Source organism: Elephantulus edwardii, unplaced genomic scaffold (assembly GCF_000299155.1).
Source record: "Elephantulus edwardii isolate Elephantulus edwardi_28Jun2011 unplaced genomic scaffold, EleEdw1.0 scaffold00062, whole genome shotgun sequence".
Taxonomy (NCBI): Eukaryota; Metazoa; Chordata; class Mammalia; order Macroscelidea; family Macroscelididae; genus Elephantulus; species Elephantulus edwardii.
This window is the reverse complement of record NW_006399812.1, coordinates 10,283,580-10,306,449: the sequence shown is the minus strand read 5'-3', so window position 1 is coordinate 10,306,449 and position 22,870 is coordinate 10,283,580. Positions and strand designations below refer to the sequence as shown.

The following is a 22,870-nucleotide window of genomic DNA, read 5'->3' as shown; positions in this document are numbered from 1 at the left end:
TCTCACCTCCTTCACAGACAGCTGCATCAACTCCTGACTGAACCCCCACAAGAACCACCCCCTCCACCCCACTGTGAGCAGCCTTTTACACACAATGTGTAAATCACACCTCTCTCTGCAGAGGGCTTCCCTTTGTTCTCCACAAGAAGACCGGCTCCTCCTCTGGCCCTGCCCTGTGCCCAGCCCAGAGTGCCTGGTGCTATCAGCTCTGCACGTCTCCCTCTGCTGGGCCCTTCCCTAGGCAGCCATGGCGTGTTTACTTACAGACCCTGTCTCCTCTGCCAGGGTGGAGACTACAGCCATCTCCATGGTACAGCGTGTCTCTGCACCCAACACGCCCAGCACTTTGAAATGCTCAGCAGAGGTTTGCAGACGGAATGAATTGATGAATGACCCACACCCTGGACGTGGGTCACATGCTTCTTGCCCAAGTTTCGACCTTCTCTCCTCTCTCCTCTGGAGGGGCCTCCAGGTAGAACCTGCCCCCCCCCCCGCCTTTCTCTACATACCTCCTTGCCCAGGTTTTTTCAAACGCACATCACCTTCACTTTCCCCTTTTTCCAAATGTCGTCTTAAGATTTGTATTTTATGGCACCATGTGCTGTTTCATAAGCCGCTTCAAAATATGACAGGGTAGCTTGTAACATGAGGAGCTGCTATCCAAAAGGTCAGTGGTTTGAATCCACTAGTGGCTCCAAGGAAGAAGGATGGATAGTTTCTTCCTATAAAGATTTACAGCATATGAAACGGGGTGACGGGTTGCTATGAATTTGGATCAGCTCAGAAGTTTATACATATGTATTTGGACTTGATCAGTAATTTTTAAATCTTCTAATGCAGTAAAGCCCTCTCCTCACTTTATTCCCAGTCAGTTCCTGCATTGTCGCTGTTAGCTGCCATCCTGGATGAACAGAACAAGACACCGGCTGGGCCTGGGTCATCTTCCCAATCAGCTGCTTGAGTCCATGGCTCCAGGCACTGTGCCTTCTAACCTCAGAGGCTTCCCTTCCAGTGCTACGGTGGATGACATTGTGTGCAGCTCACAAGTGTTTTCCACAGGCAACTCTCAGATGTAGATCACCAGGCCTTTCCTCCTTGTCTCTTAGTCCAAGCGCTCCACTAAAACCTGCCCACCATGTGTGTTCCTCCTGGTATGTGAAATGCGCTTCGGTTCCAGCATCACAGGGACATGCAAGTCGCTACAGACACTGCTGCATATGCTGTTATGTACCACCGAGTTAGACAAGACTCATAGTTGGCTACCAGTTGCATGGAGGAGACTGCCCATCTTTCTTCTGTGGAGCAGCTGGAAGATTGGGACCACGGACCTTTGCGTTGGCAGCACAACTCCTTACCTCTGAGCCAATAAATCTCCCTAGAAAGAAGTAGACAGGTATCAAGGTGAAAGCACGAGCATGTGGTGACAGGGAAGAGTTAGCAGCCTTGGGATCCTCACTGCACATCAAGCTCCCATACAGAAAACCTCTGGAAGCAAGCTGCTTTGGGTGTGCGCTGGGAGACAGGGTTCCAAGGAACACAGGTGGGGAGCTCCTGGCCCAAAGGCTGTGTGAAGACCCTTCCAGATGGAAAGCCGTTGGACTCACAGATGCTAGAACACTGGGATGCCCAGTACAGAGGTGGAGGGATGGCAGACTCTGCCCTGCCCCCAGCAGTGTCAGAGTCCCCACCCCAGGGCTGTTTGAGTCCTGGGTGTCGGTGTTCACTGCCAAAAGAATAATCAGATATGTCTTGGAGAAAGTGCAACCAGAGTGCTCCTTGGGCATATTGCTAGGAGAGGCTAATCCTTGAAGAAGGACATCAAGCTTGAAAAGGAGGAGGGTTGGTAAAGGAGCGGAAGACCCTCAAACAGGTGGGCTGACACAGCGACTGCAGCAATGGGCTCAGATATGTCAGAGATGGTGAAGATGGCACCGGATATGACAGGGTTTGTGTGCATAGGGTTGCTAGGGGTCACACATGACTCAATGGCACCCAACAACAGCATTCTGACAGACACTTTATGGCTGGCTGCCCTGCTCAGGCAAACAGTAGGCACTCAATGTCTGCTCAGTGAAGGCTGCAGGCTCCTCAGCTGGCTCGGCACACATCTTTTCTTTGGCCCTTCGGGACAGGTGGGATGACCAGGGACCAGAGGGTCACAGAGGAAGGGTGAGGACCCCAAGGTCAGCACTAACTCTTCCCTGTCATCACCTGCTCTTGCTGTCCCCTTGACACATGCCTGCTTCTTCCTGTTTCAGGGGGGAGACTTTCCTTCAGAATCGCAATTTAACCAAAAAGGTTAACACATTTTAATTGCCCAGAGACAGTGCTCTGAAAATTCTCTAACATGTGCTCATTAAATAAAATTAGCATAGAGGAGCTGCCCAAGATATGTCACACATTAAAATATGACTCTGTAGAATAGCATGCATTATGAATTATGGCTTTGTGTATTTTTTGTAATATTAGTCTTTCATGCAAATAGTTTATTCATCTGCCCATCTGGAGGTTTAATTTTTTAAATGTCTTGGACATACATCCACATTAACTTCTACACGGACAGTGGTCAGCGAGTCTGTGTCAGGCTGTGTCCTTTCTCTCTAGTGTCCAGCGCAGGGCGGACCCCTTTGTGCAGCAGGTATAGAGAGGTACCTGCTCCTTCCTCGCACAAGCTAATCGTGGTCTGAACAGCGGAAGGTACAGGGAGACGGAGGCTGCTGGGGGACTAGCTGAATCCTCTAACTGTCCGTGTGCAGTGCCCAGGAAATGTAAACAGAAGCCTGGACTGGCAGGATGCTCTGGGGGCCTTACTAGTCTGTGCCAGGCCAGCACCTGAGACCTTTCTCTTTGTAGTCTCTTTCCTGAAAGCTTTGGCCTAAGCTTGCAGAGTTCTAACCCTATCCATCCTGTATTACCCAGCTCGGATTCTACACCGTCCTTCTGTCACCCTCATTCATTCATCCCTGCATCTGTGTCCAGCCACATAGCCAATCATCGTTCCTTCTGCTCATGTCCCATCTATGGCCCCATTCACATATCCAGCACCCTGCCTTCCACCCACCTCAATGATAGCCACACATCCACTCATCCACTCCCTGGCCCACTAGTCGCACATTCATTCTTCCACCTATCTGGCTCAACCATCTATCCATCTCCCATCTCTCCCTCTAATCCATCATCCACTCATTCTTCCCATCCATTAGTTTTCCCATCTATCCACTATCTACTTATTTTCCACCCACCAACCCATAATTTGTCCATTCATGCCTTCAATGAGTCCGAGTCCCTATCATCTCCTGGCTGGATCACTGTCTAATCTGGTCTCCTTACATCCATTCTCTCATACCCCTCTCTCCAATCTCCACTCTGTAGATCTACTCATTTCCAAATGCATCATGCCCCATATTTCCTCAGTTATGCCTCATCTAACTGCCTTTAGGGTAAAGCTACGGCTTCCCACTCTCCTTGTACACCCTGGACCTGACCGCCTCTTGACTTAGTTTCCCCTGTGCTCCTTCTTGCTTTTTTTGCCTCAGTGTCAGTGACCTCTAGTGAGGCCCTTGTACTGTTCTGGCTTCCACCTGCCACAGGACCTTTGCACATGCTTCTCTCGTCTGGAAGGCTCCTTCCTCCTTTACCTAACCCTTAACCACCTGCCAGACTATGAATCAAATTTCATCTCCTCAGGGACCCTTCCCTGATTGGGCCAATTCTCCCTATTCTTGGCTCTGTAGACCTTCAGGTCACCAGTTGTGGTCACAAACCTGCACTCACCCGTGACTAATTGTCTGTCTCCCTCTGTCAAACTTGCAGAACCTCCTCAGTCTTGCTCATGCTGTGAGTAGCACTGTTCTTGGTGCCTAACAGATGCTTGATGGACATTTGCTGAATGAATGATACCAATGCCAGGCCAGAAGCCAAGTACGGGAAGTAGTGAGGACTCAGAAATGAGAAAGAGCAAAACAACTATGAGATATCATCTCACCCCAGTCAGAATAGAAAATTTTACAAAACAACAAGCAAGAAATGCTGGCAATGTTGTGGAGAAACTGGAACCCTTATTCACTGCTGGTGGGAGTGTAAAATGGTGCAACCACTGTGGAAGGAGGTATGATGCTATCTCAAAAAGTTGCAAATAGAAGTACTATTTGACCCAGCAATTCCACTACTGGGAATATACCCCAAAGAAACCATAACTATCACCCAAGCGGATATATGCACATCCGTGTTTATTGTGGCTTTGTTCGCAATAGCAAGGGGCTGGAAACAACCTAATGCCCATCAACAAACGAATGGATAGAGAAGTTGTGGTATATTCACACAATGGAATACTACGCTGCACTGAAAAACAAGGAACTCATGCAATATGATTCAAAATGGGTGACCCTGGAGGACATTATGCTGAGTGAAGTATGTCAGTCACAAAAGGACAAATACTGCATGGTGCCAATGTTGTAAAGCAGAACTGACACTGGGGTTGGGGGGAGACTGAGAAAGAAGGAATAAATAATGTATACAGCATTAAAACAGATGTGGGAGAAAACTGTTTAAAAGGGTTATGTGATTAGGTATTTTTGTCATGACAGGAGTCCAGAACGAAGGCTGCATAGTGGAGTGGACCTGGGGGAGGGATTGTAAAACAATGAAAGAATTTTCTTTTACTTTTCAAAGAGAAGAGTGTACTGGTAAAATTAGTTATTAAAAAATATTTTTAAAAAAGAAATGTCCTGAATGCTACGCAGGATGCTGCACTTGACGGGGACTGAGCCTGGGAGAAAGAAAGAAATATTGGGGCCCTGAGGTGACAACATGGTGCTCTAGATGCCAGGGAGGGTCATCCTCTGGCTACCAAGGGAGAAGCCTTCTCTTCCTCCTCTGGAAAGTGACCCAACTATCTCAGCCCACTCCAGGCCCATTTCCCCCCAACCCTCTGTGGCCCCAGTTCAGCTCTGCCCCCCATCTTCAGAGCACCTCTCGCATCCCAGCTAGAACCGGGCTTCTGTAGACAGGTGTGCAGCCTGCCGGACGCTCTGGATGGCTTCCTGCCCAGGGATCAGGCCACACCAGACACAGCTGGCCAGGACCCTCCCCCCAACCCAGTGAGCACGACCTCTCCCGCCCCTGGGTTTACTGAGCTCCTTCTCCGGGCCAGTCGGCATTTGTACAGGAATCAATTGTAATAAAAGTCGCGCTAAGGGGCCTGGCATTGCAGCTGGGCTTCCCTGGCGTCAGGGGCGCCGTGCTTCCCTCCAGAAGAGAGCTCATCAGCAGTGAACCGGGTCAGAGGAGGGCAGGCCATCTCTGGAGGCATCCAAGTGAAGCCGGGGGATGGAGTTCCTCCCACGTCTGCAGTGCTGTCCCTATGTTGAGTGGACCTCGGTCTCAGGAGTGTGGGGGAGGAGGGATGCTGGCCTCCTCCTGGCCCCTGCAGCAGCGGGCTCATGCTCCTGGCATCTCCAGGGGCAGCTTCGGCTGTCCTCTCTCCCACTGGAGGGCCTTTATCAGCACAGTGAGCATGGTGTGGGGAGATGGTGAGATGTGGGCATGAAAAGCGAAAAACAAGAACATGCCCGGCTCCAGGGAGAACCCCTGTGGGCCAGGGTGGACCCCTGCTGGTCACTCCAGTCAGATACAAAGCCTCAGCTTGGACAGGAGGCACCAGGCTGACCTCTCCAGCCCAGCTCTGCCCTGGGGGCTACTTGCCACCGGGAGGGGCTTTGAGCCTCTGCACCCTTCATCTGTGAAGGCATGCATGCCTAGTGCCGTAAACATCAACCTCTCCTTGCAACTCTGCTTCACTTCTTGCCAAACGGCCCCATTGCTTCCCATCACCGCTATTCCCCAGACAACAGGCAGACACAACAGAGACGACAGGACGGGGCACAGTACAGGTGCCACCTGTCGCAACACCTCAGGCAGCTTTTGAGGAGGGCCCTGCAAGGCGCAGCCGGCCCATGGGAGCCAGCGCACGTGTGGTGATTTAATTTGCTGGCTGAGTGTGAGAAACTAGAAATGAAGTTGTCCTCCTTCATCAAAGAGCTCTCCTCCCTCATGAAAAATAGCCCCCAACTTGTCAAGGCTAAGGACATGCCACCATCCTCCCTTGCTACACTCCCCTTTTGGAGAGGCCCAGGTGCAAAAGCGGAAACCTGTGGAACACCTGGGAGCTGACAGCATTTTCTGTCCTCAAGTCCCACCGCTCCTTCCATCACTCCTTCATGCTCATAGAAGGTGCTGGAGAGCTAAGAGCCTGCCCAGCCTCTGGGGCGAAACTCCCAGAAATAACAAGAGTCAACATCCACACAAGCACTTTTCAGGTCAGGTGCCACGCCTTGTGCTATGTACCAAGGTCTTTCTACGGAGTCTGGGAGGCGCATTCTTGACAGATGTTTCAAGATCAAAGAGAAGTACCTCAGAAGAAAGACCTGGCAATCTACGTTAGACAAACCGGCCACTGAGAATCCCTACACAACTGTTCTGACACATGAGGGAGGGCGGACTGTTTTTTGTTTTCTTCTGACATGGGTACTAGCATTACCCATGAGAGGACAGGGTCTCCCTCGAATTCAGAGATGGATTCACAGCCGTGTGGTTGGATTTACCAACGGGCAGGATGTGCTGAAGGACCAAGTGCCAGTGTGGTTTCCGGTGGTGGGAGCTCCGTTATGGCTGTGTAACATCAAGTTGGAATGGACTCAAAGCTCACCTTCCAGTGGGTTTTTGGAGGCAGTAAATCACACATTAGGAGACTGCTCATCCTCCTCTCACAGAGCAGCTGGTGGATTCGAACCATGGGCTTTTCATCTAGTGCAAATCATTACCACTAAGGCACCAGAGCACCTCTGGGGGTTCTATGATGCCCAGAAATTAGAAAGATCAGTTGGCATTCCAAATTGGCTTGCCAGGCGCCAGCCAGCTGCACAGTAAGTGGCACTGAAAATGACAGGAGGAAGAACAAGCTGACTGGACACACTGGTGAGGATAACTCACTAGTGAACTGCTGATCAATCTCTCCTAGGCTAGTTTTTCTCAAGTCAACCAGAAAGGGCAGCACTGGAGAAAAGGGTGACTTTGTCTAGCTCACCTGCCCTGGCCCCTTCTCCTCCTGGAACTGTGTGCTGTCTGTCATAATCAGCCCTCAGAACTGTTTCTTCTGGTGAGGGTGACACTTCTAGGCCAGAAGGAGCAGAGTCCATGGGCATGGGTGAGTGGGAGAAAGCTTCTCAAACAGCTATTTTGTTCCTGCTTTCCAGACTTGAGGTTTGAAACATTCTGCATCAAAACCAGAGCTAGCTGAAGCCAGCCCTAAGAAGCTTCGTTCTATCAGCCAGGAAATCGGTCATGATGGTGACGAATCACAAACAGGCTCCACCTAGGACTGCGGTCCTGGGACCAGGTTCCACAAGGTCCACCTCTCAAGGGTCATTTCTCCGCAAGCCCAGGCACCGCCATGAAAGGCACCCCCTACAGCCAGCAGCTACCTCCACCGCTTGCTACTCAGCAGCATCTGCACCCCAGCCCAGGGGAGGCCAAATTGGGTAATCCATCTCAGTATTTATAGAACACCTTCCCCGAGCACTCCAAAGCCAGCCAAGAGCAGGCTAATCGCCCCCCTCCCCGAAGCATCACCCCAGGGAAGGGGCTTGTCATCCCCTGTAACTAATGGGTTAGCACTCGGTGTTAAAGGGGCTGGACCTCTGTTTATCATCTTCAATTTTCTCGAGGCCCTTATGTAAGATCAAGTGGAACTCTTCAATGCTCTGGACAGGACTTTCCAAGAGATACTGGGTAACAGCCAGAGAGGCAAGAAGGAATAGGAAAGCTCGTTTTCTGTGCCACAAAAATGCCTGTGAACCCTGACAGCGTCCCCCCACCCCCAGCCAAACCCTTGCCACTAGCCACAGGGGCAGAACTGATCAATATCAGATTACAAAGCCCTTGACCTCATTTATCCCCACGGAGGCTTGGAGAATCCTTAATATTGTGAGCTTTAAGAACGTGCACCTTGTGTGTTAATGAGACGCTCCTTGGTGGGGTTGGCTCCTGGTGACATTTAGAAAGGTGCAGCTCTAGGCTTTCCTGCCATTCCAGCTGGGGAGAGGGCTACACCTCTTGGGGGGGGGAGGTGGCAACTGAGACACTAGGGATGAAGTGAGGTAGAAAAAAGACCCCTCAAAAATGTCATCAAGGCAGCATCGACTTACAGCTGAGCCTCCAGTATGTTTCCAGAGGCTGTAAATTGCATGAGAGGAAGATGGTTCATTTTTCTCCTGAGGAGCAGCTGGTAGACTTGGACCTTGGGGCTGGCAGGGCAACTTCTTAGCCACTAGGCAGAAGGAGGTACAAACTCACTACTGTTAAGCAAGGTCCAATTCATAGAGATCCTACAGAACAGAGCAGGATTTCCCCCACCGCGTCTCCAAGACTGCAGGTCTTTGTGGGAGCTGATCACATCTGCCCTCCATGGAGCGGCTGGTGTGTCGCAACCGCTGATTATTTTGGTTAGTAACTGAGTATTTAAGCACGGAGCTAGCAGCCCTCCTAAAAGGACTTCTGGAGAATTGCAAAGACAGAGCCCTGCACATAACAAGTGGTGAAAGGGAAGTGACTATTATTCGCATCATTGTGGATGCTGGCACAGAGCCAAAGACCACTCAGAGCTGGACCAAAGGCCATTCCATTTGTTGTGACCTTCTTAATGCATGAGACACAGAATAGGGAGGCACAGGAAACATCCAGAAAGGAAGCTTCGAGGACTGACTTGGGATGGGGGTGTCTGAAGCACACAGCACCTCCAGGGAGTCCAAGACTGCCCGAGGAGCCTCTCTCAAATGCAAAAAGCTTTGCTTCAACTTCCCTCGCCTAGGAATTGATGGCTTCTCAAGATCAGGGCGTGGGCTCTGGTCAGACCTCAGAGACAGCTGGATGCGAGAGTGGAAGGCGTACAGCAGCTGTCAGGGCTGAAGCGGGCATCTCCTCCAGCTGCGAGACTCAGCTACTCCCCTCCGTTCCTTTTCTCTTCCAGGAAATGCTCAGAGAGTGTTCCTCCCTCGTCTCTGGGATATCCTTTGTCAGATTGATTTTCTCTTTTATTACGATCCTCGTGTCATATCAGCACTTGAAGAGAAGCAGGGGTTGTTTGTTTAAGGCGATGGCACTAAGAGTCGTGTGTCTGGGGAGGTGGGCAGGCCAGGCGACCCCTTCACAGCCCGCACAGGTGCCTCACCCGGCTGGTTTGTTTAGGGATTCACCCTGCTGCAAAGGCAATTCTCCCGGGTCATGCTGGCACGATTTCTACTAGCTTTGTCATCCTTCCTGGGCATGAGTTGAGATGAAACAAGTGCCTTCACCTTGCCCACAGTCCCCCTTCGGTCATGGTTTATGGTTGCCATGGTGACACCCAAGGATGCTCCCCCTTGATAGCTCCCAGCAGTAACAGCCTCTCAAAAGCCATCACACCCATGGCCTTGCCTGTCTTTCTCTCATTATTAATTGAAATATTGAAAGCTGGTTCTCCATGTGGGCACCAGGCGGTGGTCTGGAAATCTGGTCGGGGCTCTGCGAGGGGCCATGGCGCTTTTCCTTGGAGCCGGAGCCCTGAGGCTAATTAGAGGTTCACACACCACAGATCTGATACCCAGGTCCCTGCAGAGGGAAACTCGTGCCAACAGACAAGCCATTCAGTTGCAAACTGAATCCTTTTTGAGGTAGCGCCTTCCCTAGCTAGGAGAATTTGTCTGGACGAGATTCTGTTTTGTTTTCTTTCTTTTCCTTCTAGAAACGGCAACCAGCAAAGTGTTCACGAAAAATGGGTCAGCATTTGGATTAATTAGGAGCCAGATTTACCGATGCGGCTCCGACGGGCCCAGCCTCTTCTGCTGGCTCTGCTTCGCTAATCCGGCCTGGGCTTATTTTTAAGCACAAATATTCAAATGTCTCTTGACAAATGAGACGTGAAACGAATGAATGTTTACACATAAAGTTTTAGTGCCAATGTGTATTTGGCTGTGTTGGGCCCCAGCGAGGCTCAGGATGGGTCTTCTCAATTGGCTGGGCAGTAGCCAAAGGCTGGTCATCAAAGGGGTCCCCATTTCTCCTTTCCTGCTGGTCCCAGCACAGTGCGGACCAGGATAGCCTCTGACTGTCTTCCAGGTGCAGTCACTCACATGGTGGCTCTCTGGACAGAAAGGCTGGGATGGTCTCCAAAGTGGCCAGTCAAGCACAGCCGCTGAGTGTCCACTGGACAGAGGCCGGGGCTGACTCTCTTTAATTAGATACCCTAATTCTGTTTGGTTCTGCAGTGAAGCAGGGAGACTCCATCTTCCCATCCCTCCAGGTCCACCACCCAACCTTCCCAACGCGTTTGCTCTGTGTTCTGTAGGTTGAGCTCTGAAGATGACCAGAACCATTCATTACCTTTGGTTTCTAGGACATTTGGGGGCAACAGGAGGCCCGGATCAGAGACAGGAGGACTGGGGAGCAGTAAGATCCTTTTTTGATCGCTGTAAGTGACGGCTGCTCCAACCGGGAAGCCCTCTTTAAATAAATGTCTTTAGTGGTTCTGCTAATTTCTCCCTCCTCGGTCCCTTCAGAGGAGGTCTGGTGGCCTAGTGGGTAAGGAGTTACACTTATACCCCAAAAGTAGACAGTGAGATCCACCAGTGACTTCGAGGGAGAAAGGCGGTCAGTTTCTTCCCATGCGATTTATAGTCTCTGAAAACCTGCTAGAGCCAGAACTGACTGCACAGAACAACGAAACTACTGCCCCGTCCGGTCAGCAGTGTTAACGGCTCCATCTGCTGTTAGCACTGGGGAGCTGCAAACACGCATTTCTGGTTGCTGTGACAGCTTTATATTGTTGAGTACCATCAAGTCAACCCAGTCATAGCTTAGGGTTTTAAGAGGAAGTGAATTGCAAGAGAGGAGACCTCCCACCTTTCTCCTGCAGGGCATCTAGTAGAGCCAAACCTTGTGCCTTTGAGCTGACAGCACAATTGGTTATCACTAAGCCACCAGATCTCTCTACAGCTTTATAAATGCTCTTCATTTGCCAACCAGCTGCCACTGAGTCAATCTCAACTGCTAGAGATCCTACCTGTGTGCTTCCTAAGATTTTGTTGTTGTTGATAATGTATACAATGAAACATACCCAGCATTTTCTACACAGGCCATTTAGGGACCCTGATTGCATTCTTTGAGCTGTGCAATGGTTCGCATGCTCCCTTTCTGAGTAGTTCTTCGTCCACTGACATAAATTCAGTGGTCCCTAAGCTTCCCAGCTAATCTCTCCAGTTGCTGTTGGTCAACTTGCTGCCCTCCTATAGTTGGTTCTTAAATGAGCATTGTGCTCAAGGCTGGCATTTGTTACAAGCAGAGTGAAACTATTAGTTATTTGTAATAGTTTTTGGGAATAGTTTTGATTTCAAGATTATCTCAGAACAATATTTTCAGGGGTTTATCCAACCCTCCTGGCTTCAGAAGTCTGAATTCCATGAGAAATTTTGTTCTGTATTTCCCCCTTTTGATAAAAATTCTCCTCTGGAATCTTTGCTTTGGCTTCTCGGCACTCTAGTGCAATATTCAGAGTCTCGTCTGACATCCATCTTTGTCTTCCTCCTGTCTTTGTAATGACCTTTTGCATTCTTCATGGATGATATTTTCGGTATCTGCCACAGTTAATCTGGTCTTCGCTCATTGATGTTCAAGGCCTCAAACCTGTTCCTGAGATGGTTTTGAAATTTGAGTGGGAGACACTCAAGGTCAAATTTTGGTTCCTGTGGATTTAGTTTTAACTTCAGCTTGAATTTGCATATGAATAGTTGGTGGTCTGTTCCACAGTCAGCAGCACCTGGTCTAGTTTTCTCAGCTGATATTGAGCTTCAAGATTCTGCTGAAAATTATCCCAACATGACTGGACTGGCACATCAACAAAGAACTGTTAGATGTGCAGGCTGGGTTTAGAAGAGGCTGTAGTACTAGGGATATTCTCGATAATGTTAGATGGATCTTGGCTGAAAGCAGAGAGTATCAGGCGGATGTCTACCTATGTTTCACTGACTAGGCAAAGGCATTTGAGTGTGTGTATCACAACAAACTGTGGCTGACTCTGAGACGAATGGGAATTCCAGAACACTTGATTGTGCTTATGCAAAATCTATACTTGGACCAGGAGGCAGTTGTGAAAACAGAATAAGGAAATACTGCATGGTTCAAAATCGGGTAGGATGTACACCAGGAATGTGTCCCATCTCCACATCTTTTTATTCTATATGCAGAACAGATCATCCAGGAGCCTGGGCTCTATGAGGAGGAATGTGGCATCAGAACTGGAGGAAGACTCATCAACAACTTGCGTTATACAGATGACACAACCCTGCCTGCTGAAACTGAGAACCTGAAGTGCTTGCTGCAGAACATCAAGGACTGCAGCCTTCAATATGGATTGAAGCTCAACATCAAGAAAACAATGATTCTCACCACTGGGCCAATTAGCAGCATCATGATAGATGGTAAATAGATTGAGATTGTTAACAGATTTAGTTTGCTTTACTCCACAATCAACACTCTTGGGTCCAGTGGCCAGTAAATCAAAAGACAAATTGCATTGGGAAAATGTGCTGTCAGGGCTCTCTCCAGAGTACTGAAGAGCAACAATGTCAGTCTGGACACTGAAGTGCACCTGATCCAGGCCATAGTCTTTGCTATTACTTGCTGTGCATCAGAAAGCTGGACAATGACTAGGGATAACAGAAAGATAATTGATGCCTTTGAGCTGTGGTGCTGGAGAAGGGTATTCAATATACCGTGAACTGCCAGCAGAACAAACAGGTTTGTCCTAGAGAGAGTGAAACCAGGCTGCTCCTTGGAGGCAAGGATTCTGAAGCTTCGTCTGACATACTCTGGGCATGTTGCAAGGAGAGACCAGACCTTGGAGAGGTTACATCATGTTTGGAAGGGTGGAGGGACTGGGTAAGAGAGGAAGACCCTGGATGAGATGGATTGATTCAGTGCCTGTGGTAATTGGAGTAGTGTGTCAAAGACAATAAGGTTGGCACAGGATGAATGAAGCAGGGTTCAGGGCTGTTGTACATAGGGTTGCTGAGTCACAAGAGACTTGACCGCCCATAACAACAACAACATGGAATCTTTGATCAAAATATTTAGTAATGGTCAGGTACCATCTTGATTTTCTGGTCTCATGGAAAAGGAAGCAGTTGTTCATGAAGATAATTACCAGCACACTTCATATCCTCCTTCTATTCCTGACTCTCCTTCCTCTGTTGTTCTAGGTGAACGCAGACAAGTTGGTTGGCCATGGACAACTGCTTGCAGGCTTTTAAGACCAAACATGTAATACAAACTAGGAAATAGAATCCTAAATGTATTATTGGTCAATTAACTGAGATACCCCATGAAATCATGACCCTAAACCATCCATGGGTTTTTTGGTTTGTACATAAGTTATCCAGAAACTCTTCTCTTTGTTGCTGTTGTAAATAACTCCACCACACAACTTTTCCCAATCCAATTTTGTACGAATGTACAACTTATTAACAGCAGATATAATAAGTGGCTGTGTGTAATTCTACCTAATCAATGTGATTTTCCCCTCCATTATCATCAGTACCCCTTCTCCTATCCCTTCTGCTCTAATCAACTTGGCTCCATACCACTAATATACTAAGAAACTTGCCTTTTCTTGTCTTCTTATATATGTAAGCGAGGTCAGGCAATATTGGTCCTTTTATGACTGACTTATTTCACTCAACATAATATCTTTCAACTCTTTCTATATTGTGTTTTTGTACTGTCGCGTTGGAACCAACCCATAGCTCTAGTGGGTTGTCAGAGGCAGTAAATTGCACAGGAGGAGACTGCCCATCCTTCTGTGGAACAGCTGATGGATTCAAACTACAGGCCTTTGGATATGCAGCACAGCTTTTTACCACTAGGTCACCACACAATCTTACTTGCTGAAACTGAGGAGGGGCTGAAGCATCTGCTGCAGAGGGTCAAGAACTGTAGTTTGCAATATCGATTGAAGCTCAACATCAAGAAAACAAAGATTCTCACCACTGGGCTGGGTTCATTGGCAGCATCATGATGGATGGAGAAAAGACTTACTTGGTTCCACAATCAACACTCTTGGTGCCAGCAGCCAGGAAATCAAAAGATGAAATGCATTAGGGAAATGTGCTGTCAGGAACCTCTCCAGAGTGCTGAAGAACAAAGATGTCAGTCTAGACACTAAGGTGCGCCGGATCCAGGCCATGGTTTTTGCAATTACTTGTTATGCTTCAGAGAGCTGGACAATAACCAAGGATGATGGAAGAATTAATGTTTTTGAGTTGTGGCTCTGGAGAAAAATTTTGAACATACCATGAATTGCCAAGAGAACTAACAGGTCTGTCTTAGAGATGGTGAAGTCAAGTTGCTCCTTAGAGGCAAGGAGTTTGTGACTCCCTCTCACACACTTTGGTCACATAGACAGGAGGTGCCAGTTTTGGGAGAAGGATATCATACTTGCCTATCTGGCCCAGCAGTAATGAGCTGCCCTGTGGCTGACAGGCACCATGGTCTCATCCAGCAGGACGGCCCTAAGTACTCTATCATCAGAATTGAGCTGACCTGAGGGTCCCCAGGTCTTCAAGGGTGAAAGGCAGTGTCCCATTCCACCTTCCACAGAGGGAAATAGCTACTCAAGCTCCTACTACGGCTTTCAGGACCACTCTCTACCTAGTGCCAGCCAATCAGATCAGCTTTAGATGGGGTCAAGATCAGCCAAGGGAAGAGGGAGATTCAAGCTCAAGGAAAAAAAGAGTTTGTGATCTTGTTACTATTTGTTTAAAGCATTGCCAAGTTCATCGAAGTGCCCTGGTGGCGGAATGGTTAAGCACCAGTCTGGTTACTGAAAGGTTAGAGGTTCTAACACACCACTAACTCTGCAGATGAAAAGACTTGAGGATCTGCTCCTATGAAGATTTCAGTCTAGGAAGCCCCATAGGGCGGCTCTGCTCAGTATAGGGTTGCTCTAAGTCAGAACGGACTTGACACCACACAACAACCAACTTCACTTTCAAAGGCCACTTTCACAAGGCTCTTTCTAGATCAAAGCCTTTAATGGTTCCCTATTGGTTCCACTTGACATTCAAAGCCCTTCACAGCCTGGACTCCTCCTCTCCAGCTGGCGCAGCTACAGACGCGATGATACAGGAACATTTACACAGCCATTCTCTTCTTGCGTTCCTTCCATTCTAACAGCCACTGTCTGGGGTCAGGCACTCCATGTCCACTTCACACATGAAGAAATGGGTTCAGAGACGTTAATCCACTTACAGTCATAGGACTGAGAGAGGCACAATGTGCACCTGGGTTTCTGCCTTTTAAATCCTCTTTGATGTCACTCTTCTCAGTCTATGAAATACCGTAGAGCCATGTTGCAGCCTGTGACACACAGAACTTAACTGCTGGGACAGAAGATGAGGAGGAGAGGAAGTGTTCTCTTTTCACCAATCAGCATCAACCAAGCCAAATTCTACAAGTCAAAAACCACTTTCCAAGCACGTGGACTAGACGCCAGACAGTCCCCAAAAGATTCAGGCTCTCCTTCCACTGTCAAGAGATGAGATGATGAAACAGCTTCTAAGCCAAGGACTACATTTCCCGGTGGGCACTGCACGCTCTGCCTTGAAGTCTCTGGTCATAGGAAGAGATCTGAACTTATTTTGCCACTTGCAGGCCTAGCCCTTAAAAACCTTCTTTGCAATTCTCTACATCAGCTTTTCTCTGAATGGGCTAATCGCCACTAAAACCAATTTGAATGAGTGTCTTCCATTCTCGACACAAAAGAAGGAAGTTAATTCATTATGCACCACACATGCCTGAGAGCATTAGGCCTTCATTCTCTTGGGAAACTGGGTGGAGATGGTTTGCTTACATTTTCTCTTCTCTCTCTCTCCGCTGTATTTTGATACTCATCCTTGGAAGCTCATATTCGTTGAAGAGTCTCTGAGAGCCTGGGTCCCTGAATGACTACAAGACAGGGCTTATATGAACAAAATCCCGAGGCAAATTCATTTCCCTTGAGTCGGTTCCCTTCACTGGGTTTCTGAGGCTATACATCTTTATAAGAGATTAGCTTATCTTTCTCTCATGGATTTGAACCACCAACCTTTCAGCTGGCAGACCAACATGTAACACCGATGCCCTAGGGTTCCTTTTACACAAAGAATAATACATTTGAGCTGCTTCAATCCACTGAATTTTGGGATGTATTTGTCACCGTGGCTAATGTTATCTTAAACACTAAGGGTAGAAAGAGGAATGGGTTAAGAGACTCACTTAAATGCCAAATCAGAGGACAGGGTACAAGTCCCAGGCTCAGCAGGGAAGCCTGGGGGAGGCTCTTGCCAGGATGGAGCTGACTCATTTCTTCCTACAGCCTGAGGGGCTCCCAAACACTCCTGAGTTTGTGTGTGTCCCCTAAGTAGGACTCCACTTCCTGCCAACAGCGTAAGTCACCCTAAAGATAATACTCCCATATAGGATATAACTGAATAAGCAACAAACCGAGCCTGGCTAATTTCAGTTATTGTGGGGTTTACGAAACACCAGAGATGGAGGGTAGTAAGGACAGAGTCAACCATCTTGGTTCAATAGAATCAGCCAGAGGCCCACATCAACAAGTTCTGATGCTATCAGAACAGGGGCCCTAACAGTGCACTTCCTCCCGAAGGGAGGTTTTATCCTTGGATACCATCCCTAATAGGAGCCGGTGCTGTCAGCCCCTTTGGTGTTGTCCCACACCAAGCAAGAACAAGGGGTGGGGTTCAGAGAAGAGTGAGTGACTTAAAAACACGCACAGAGTACGCAGGGAGATGCGCCCACTCCCGCCCATTTTTGAGCTGGGGCTTTAGGGATGCCTTTCGTAGAAGGGCACAGTGGACAGTAGGGCATATGCGACCTCCTATCCACCACCTACTGCTGGTCAGCCTCTACAGGTAATGAACGGGAAATCATATCATTTTCTTGACCTGCACCTCCGCCCACACCTGGGCTCAGCAATAACATCTCAGGGGCAGAAGGTGAAGCTAGGATGGAGTGAAAAGAGCAGCCCTCAGGGTCCAGTTCTCCAAGCCCATTGGCAAGACCTCTGCTATACTTTTGCTTCAGAGACCTCGGACAAGGGAGTCCCTACACGCACAAATAAATACACATCGTGAACGCTTCCTAGGGCTAACAACAATGATGGGACGCGAGCACAGCAGCTGAGAGTCTAAAGAGTGAACACTGCGGAAAACGCGCCCAGGGCGCGCCCAAGTTAAACCCAGCGACTACACACATGCAAACGCTCGGCAGAGCCGAGAGCCCGCCCGGGGCGCTGCCGCAGACCCCGCCCGCCTCGCGCGTGCGCGCCTCGCTCCCGGCGCCCGCCCTTACCCGAGCGGTGCCGCTGGCGCAGAAGGACCGCCTGGCCCGGTGGTGGTGACGCCGAGGAGGCGGCGGCAGCGGCCGCAACGGTGGTGGTGGCAGTGTGGGCCGCCGAGGCGGCGGCGGCTTCGGGGACTCCGGGGCCCGGGACACCGGGCGGGACCCCGGCGGGCGGCGGACTCTTGTCGCCGCGCCCGGGTTCCGAGGTGGCGGCGCGGCCCCCAGCGCCCGTGGTGCCCGCGGCGTTGGCGGCGCTGGCAGCAGGGCCGTGGCGGCGAGGGCCGCTGCTCTGGATGTGGGACACGGCCTCGGCAGCCTGCATGTTGGGCGGCGCGAAGCGCGAGAGCACGCGCAGCAGTGCCTGGGCCTTGTGCTCTTGCGTGTCGTCGTCGCTGTAGTCCGACACGCGACACTCGTACACACCCTCGTCCTGCCGCCGCACGGCAGACAGCCGCAGCCTGTGGGAGATGTCATTGCCCTGGACGCGCACGGTCTGCAAGAGAGCAGGAATCGGGCAGTCAAAGGCCGGACGGGGAAGGCACGGTCCCCTAGGCTGTTGATCTGAGGCCGTGCCAGCTACTGCCTTTGCGTCCTTCCTCTCCAAGCCAGTTGCCGTCATAACCCAGTTTTCCATACAACTCCAGGTTATCCAGCAGCACAGGTCGCTGCTTGGACCCCAGGTCCACCTTCCATTGCACAGTGTGCCCCATCCACCCTTGCCTATCATCTACTTGGCATTCCCTCTCCCTCCAGACTGAGGCTTCAATTGCCCAACAGCTTTCCTTCGGAGCCACAGAACTCACTTCTCTTTCAAGAACTGGCTCCTTAAGGATTTTCAGCTCCCACAGTGAGGCTATCCAACAGACTACATTACCTTAGTCCCGCCCTCCACCTCTTCCCACACTGGAGCTCCCTTTTTCTAGAATCAAGAGTTTGCAAGGAAAGACGAATTTGAAGAGTCTCTGCTCTCCCAAGGTGGCATGGAGGGCTGTGGGTGCTGCGGGCCTCCTCAGCCTCCTGCTAGGATTCACTTTTCCAAGCTGCATCCTGAGGCCGGTGATGCAGCGCTCCTCCCCCTTGGGCTGGTTGACAAGGGGAAGGAAACCCTCTGTGACCGTCCCCAAACACCCAGGGGAACCCTCATCTCAGACGCAAACTATCAAACCCTCTGGGTCCCATAGGGTTTCCAAGGCTGCAAATCGTTGGGGAAACAGTCAGCCTCATCTTTCTCCTCCAAGAGGCTGGTGAGTTCAAGCCCAGGGCTTAACCCACTGCACCTTCAGATTCTTAAGCCAACTGTGGAAGCTTGGATGTATGGCTTGCCAGATTTAGGAACCCTAGGCGACCCCTGCATCCTGCATCGACTGCACGATCCTTCCAAGCCTACCACACTCAGGCAGAGAGGAGCGCTGCAGCTGAGGGGGTGGCGTGGAAGGGCACGGGGAGAAGCCCACAGCGGAGAAGCATGTTCCTACTGTTGGGAGAAAGGGCTAACTGAGCCGGCAGGCAGCTGGAGCACAGCACCCAAGAAAAGAAAGACTTTTTTTCTGGGAGAGCGCCAAGTTAAGGGAAGGGATTCGAGGCTCGAACCCTAGATTTCCACAAGAGAACTTGATGCTGCAAGCAGCGATAGATGGCGCCCCGACACTCTAAGCAGCCTAAAAGGCAATGATGCCCAAAGTCGTGCCCCCTCCTCCCACTCCCGCTCGGCCTCAAGCTTTCTAAAGGGGAGGGAGCTGCGGGGCGCGAAGTGGCCGGAAGGGGTCTCCCGCGGCCCACGCTGGGCTTCACACTTACGCTGATTTTAGTTGCATCCTTATTTGTTACCTAAAATGCAAAGAGGAAGAGAAATGTTAGGCCTAGGGGCCTTTACATCCTGGAAATTCGGATTCGCTTTCCTAAGGACAGCTCTCCGTGGACGGGTTGGAATCTGAAACCACCCGGGGTGTGGCGGGGGCTCAGGGCAAGACGTCGGACACCAGGATTCCCAAGAGTTTTACCCGGAGGCGGGGCTGGCCGCTGGCACAGAACGAGGAAGGGCTGCCGGAGCACCGGACTGCCAGTGGAGGCGGGGAGGTTGGCTTGCGGGGCAGGGGCGTCCGTCTCCCTTACAGGGCGCACTCGTGGTCCCTGGCTTGTTCCTCCGAATCCCCACCATCCATCTCCTCCTAATTTGAGCTCTGGAAAGCTGAATGTAGGGGTCTTATGGACAGGGCCAGTTGGGAGGCTGTTAGCAATAACTTCCAGACGGGACCTGGGGAGGCACAGGTGTGTGCATGTGGTGCTAGAATGTGAGAGGCATGGATTGTGGCGGCAGTGGCAGCAGGGGCTGCTTTCCAGCTACAGGGAGGCCGCCCTCTGAGCCTGTGGGGGCTGTAGGTGCCCTGCCAGCTTCCCCGTACACGGTGCTTTGCTGGCCTCTGGAACTGAGCCCAGAGGAGCTTAACTCGTTGGCCCTGTGCCCTAGGGACCACTGTGTGGCAGCCAGCAGAGAGAGTCCAGTGGACCAAGCGGTCTTCCCTCATCACGCTACAGGCACTGAGAAGCTGTGCCCGCACCAACGAGCAAGGGCAGGGCAACTGATTGAGGTGTGGATTTTTAGAGGCCAGGCATGACTGAGTTTGAGGAGGTTTCGTGAGAAAAAAAAAATTCAAATGAACTGTCAACACTTTGGGGGTTAACGAGGGTCGATGTTGAAGATGCAGAGATGGTGGGTAGGATGGGAGAGGCGCAGCGCCACAGGGCGGCGCCCTAGGTCTGCAAACTCGGTTGCCTTCCTCTCTGCGGGGCTCTCCCCCCCACCGCCCTAGGCCTAAGCCGAGCGAACGCGGGAGCCTCTTAGGCGGCCGGGTACCTTGCTCCGGGCGCCTGGCACACTGAGAGCCAGCTCGTGCAGCAGCTCCCGGGGAGGCTCTTTGAGGTACCACCACTGAATCTCCAGCGAATATGAGGTGGCTCCGCTGGCCCGGAACGCGCAGGGCATTTCGATGTCGTCTCCTTCCCGCACTGTCACATCTTTGGGGACTTCAGTGAATGTAGCTGGGGGCGGGGAGAAAGAGGCGTGACCAGCTGCGTGGCGAGGGCTGGGGGCAACCTAAGGCAAGGCTGTAGGTCCCTTGCGCGCTAGCCTTGCGCCCCCTCCCTCCAGCCACATCGTGGCCAGCGGCGGGAGGCGCTAGCAAAGTTCGTTCAGGCAGCAGCTGGGTCGCAGGAGGGACCGACCATTGGCTGCAGGCTGTTTTCCCCTGAGCGGGCCGGGAGGCAGAGGAGGCTCAGGTTTCTCCCCCGCGTCTGGCTACGCCACCAGAGTCAGACAGGGGCGAACCACTTCTCGGGCTCTGCGGGCCGACTCTGTGCAGCCAGAGCCCCAGCCAGGTTCAGAACGACCCAGGGGAGGGTGCCGTCGCTGCGGTGCCCCTTCTGCTACTCTTATCCCCCAGCCCCTCCAGGCCCGTATGCATACTGTGATTGCTGGAGACTGCGAAGCCTTCCCCTTCTCTTCCTCGGCAGCGACCAGGGCAGGAGGGCTCAGACGGCCCCAACAAGGACCCCCCGTGCCCCCCGCGGCAGCAAAGTTCCCGCGCTCACCGTCGGCCACGAAGAACAGCAGGGCGTGCAGCAGCAGCGGCGGTAGGTATCCGAGGGCGCCGAGCCGGTTCCGCTGTTCCATCTCCCGCATGGGGCGCGGCGGCGGGGGCCCGGGCAGGGAGAGGCGGCGGTGGCGGCAGCGTGGGCTCCGATCCGGCTCGGGCTCGGGCTAGGACGTCTCCGAACCAGCCATGGCCCCGCGCGGCGCCCCCTCCCCCGGCCGCCGGCGGCCACCAATCAGCCCCGCTCCCTGGCCGGCTTGCCCGGCGCGGCTCCGGTGGGGGGCGCTGCGCGGGGAGCGCAGAAGGCGAGGTCCTGCCGAGAGGCTAGTGGAGATCCGTCCGTGTCTTTCTTCGTCCGGCCGTCCGCTGGACGATCGAGATCCGCGGTTCAGTCTCTGCCCGGCGGGCCGGGCAGGAGCCGGGCCGCGCCAGGACCCATTCCTGGAGGAGAGGGTGCGTGCCTCGGAGCCGTAAGCTTCTGCCTCCCAGTTTCCTTCTGCTTTGGCTCCCGATTGCCACCTACTCCGGCGCCCGCGGAGCTCTCCCGCCGCCGCCCCCGCTGGTCCCTCCGCGGCTTTCTCCGCAAGGCGAGTGGGCGCTCAGCCGCGGCGCGCAGAACTGGCGTCCGACCCAGCGCAGCGCGGGGAGAGCAGGTCCGGCGTGGCGGACCCAGAGCGGGAGAGGCGGAGAGAGGGGGAGGGGAAGAGAAAGGGAGGGGGCGGTCAGTGGCTGGGTGCCGAGCCGCCTCCACCGCTGCATCACCCCCGCCCTCTCCTCTCCTTCTTCAGCTGGCACCGCCCCTTCCCCAGAGCCCACCCCCACCCCGCTCCCCTCGCGGGGGTCATTTGGAGGGACCACCATTGCTTCCCTTGTTGGAGCGCAGCCCCGCCCCGCCCCCGCTGGGTGGAGATGTCCTCCCACCCAAACTCTCCCTGGCTTCCTCCCAGTCTCGGGCGACCGAGACGGCCGTTCATTCCTGCTCCTGGCGTGTCCCGCGGCCCTCTCCGCAGCCCTGAGCCCGCAACTCCTTACCCGGGCTTAGACAGTGAGCCGCACCACTCTTTGGCCCACACACGGGCCATGGCCGGTGGGTGGGCACCGGGGACCAGGAGAAGGGTGGGATGCTGCAATGGGTAGGGGATGAGGCCGGGTGACAGCGACGACGCCAGGAGTCTGCAGTGTGCGAGCGAGAAGTGAGCGCAGAGCGCAGGGCGTGCAGGTGCCTGTGGCGCGGAGAGCGCACGAGCGAGCCACCAAGCAGCGGCCGTGAGTGACGGCGGAGGCGGCGGGGGTGGGGTGGGGTGGAGAGAGCTGGGCACGACTCAGGGCCCTAGAGGTTTCCGGGCGGGGGCGGGGCTCCTGCCCCTTGGTGGCGAGGTTGTGTGGCTCCCCCCCGCCCCCCCGTCACTGATCGCGCCCCCCGCTTTACTCTGTACTGGGGAACCCAGAGGTAGCAAGCAGGAGGCTGAGTCCCGGAGCCCATCCGCCGCTTCCATAGCTGTGGAACCCGTTAGCTCCCCTCGTCTTCGCCCAGAGTTTGCCTCTTTCCTAGCCATCTGCAGGAGTGCTCCCTCACCCCAGAAGGGAACGTGAGGTGAGCCGGAGGTCGAGGTGCTGCTCTCAGTCTTTGGGGCAACTCCTCCTTTCCTCCTCTTTGCCATGGGAGTCCCAGCCTGTGGGTTTCAGTATCTCAGACTCGCGCTTTGCCCTACTCGTCTACTCTGCTCTGATGTTGAGACGAGGGGACTTAGATTCACAAGTCATCTTCCCCAGCTCTCCCTGCCTACTGGAGGCCCCAAAGGGGGGTTCCCTTGGAGCCTAAGAGAAGGAAATGTTGAGGGAAAATACTT

General features: G+C 52.5%; 1 protein-coding gene across 1 annotated transcript in view; it reads right to left on the bottom strand.

The window, feature by feature from the left end:
• VSTM2B (V-set and transmembrane domain containing 2B) overlaps positions 1-21,100 on the bottom strand; it is a 31,841-nt gene extending 10,741 nt beyond the window's left edge. Inside the window, exons 1-4 of the mRNA XM_006887865.1 lie at positions 21,019-21,100; positions 20,285-20,469; positions 19,228-19,257; positions 17,350-17,923 (exon numbers count right to left, since the gene is read on the bottom strand). Coding sequence (XP_006887927.1) covers positions 17,350-17,923; positions 19,228-19,257; positions 20,285-20,469; positions 21,019-21,100 — 871 coding nt within the window. The remainder of the gene's footprint in view (positions 1-17,349; positions 17,924-19,227; positions 19,258-20,284; positions 20,470-21,018) is intronic.
• Positions 21,101-22,870: the final 1,770 nt, after the last annotated feature.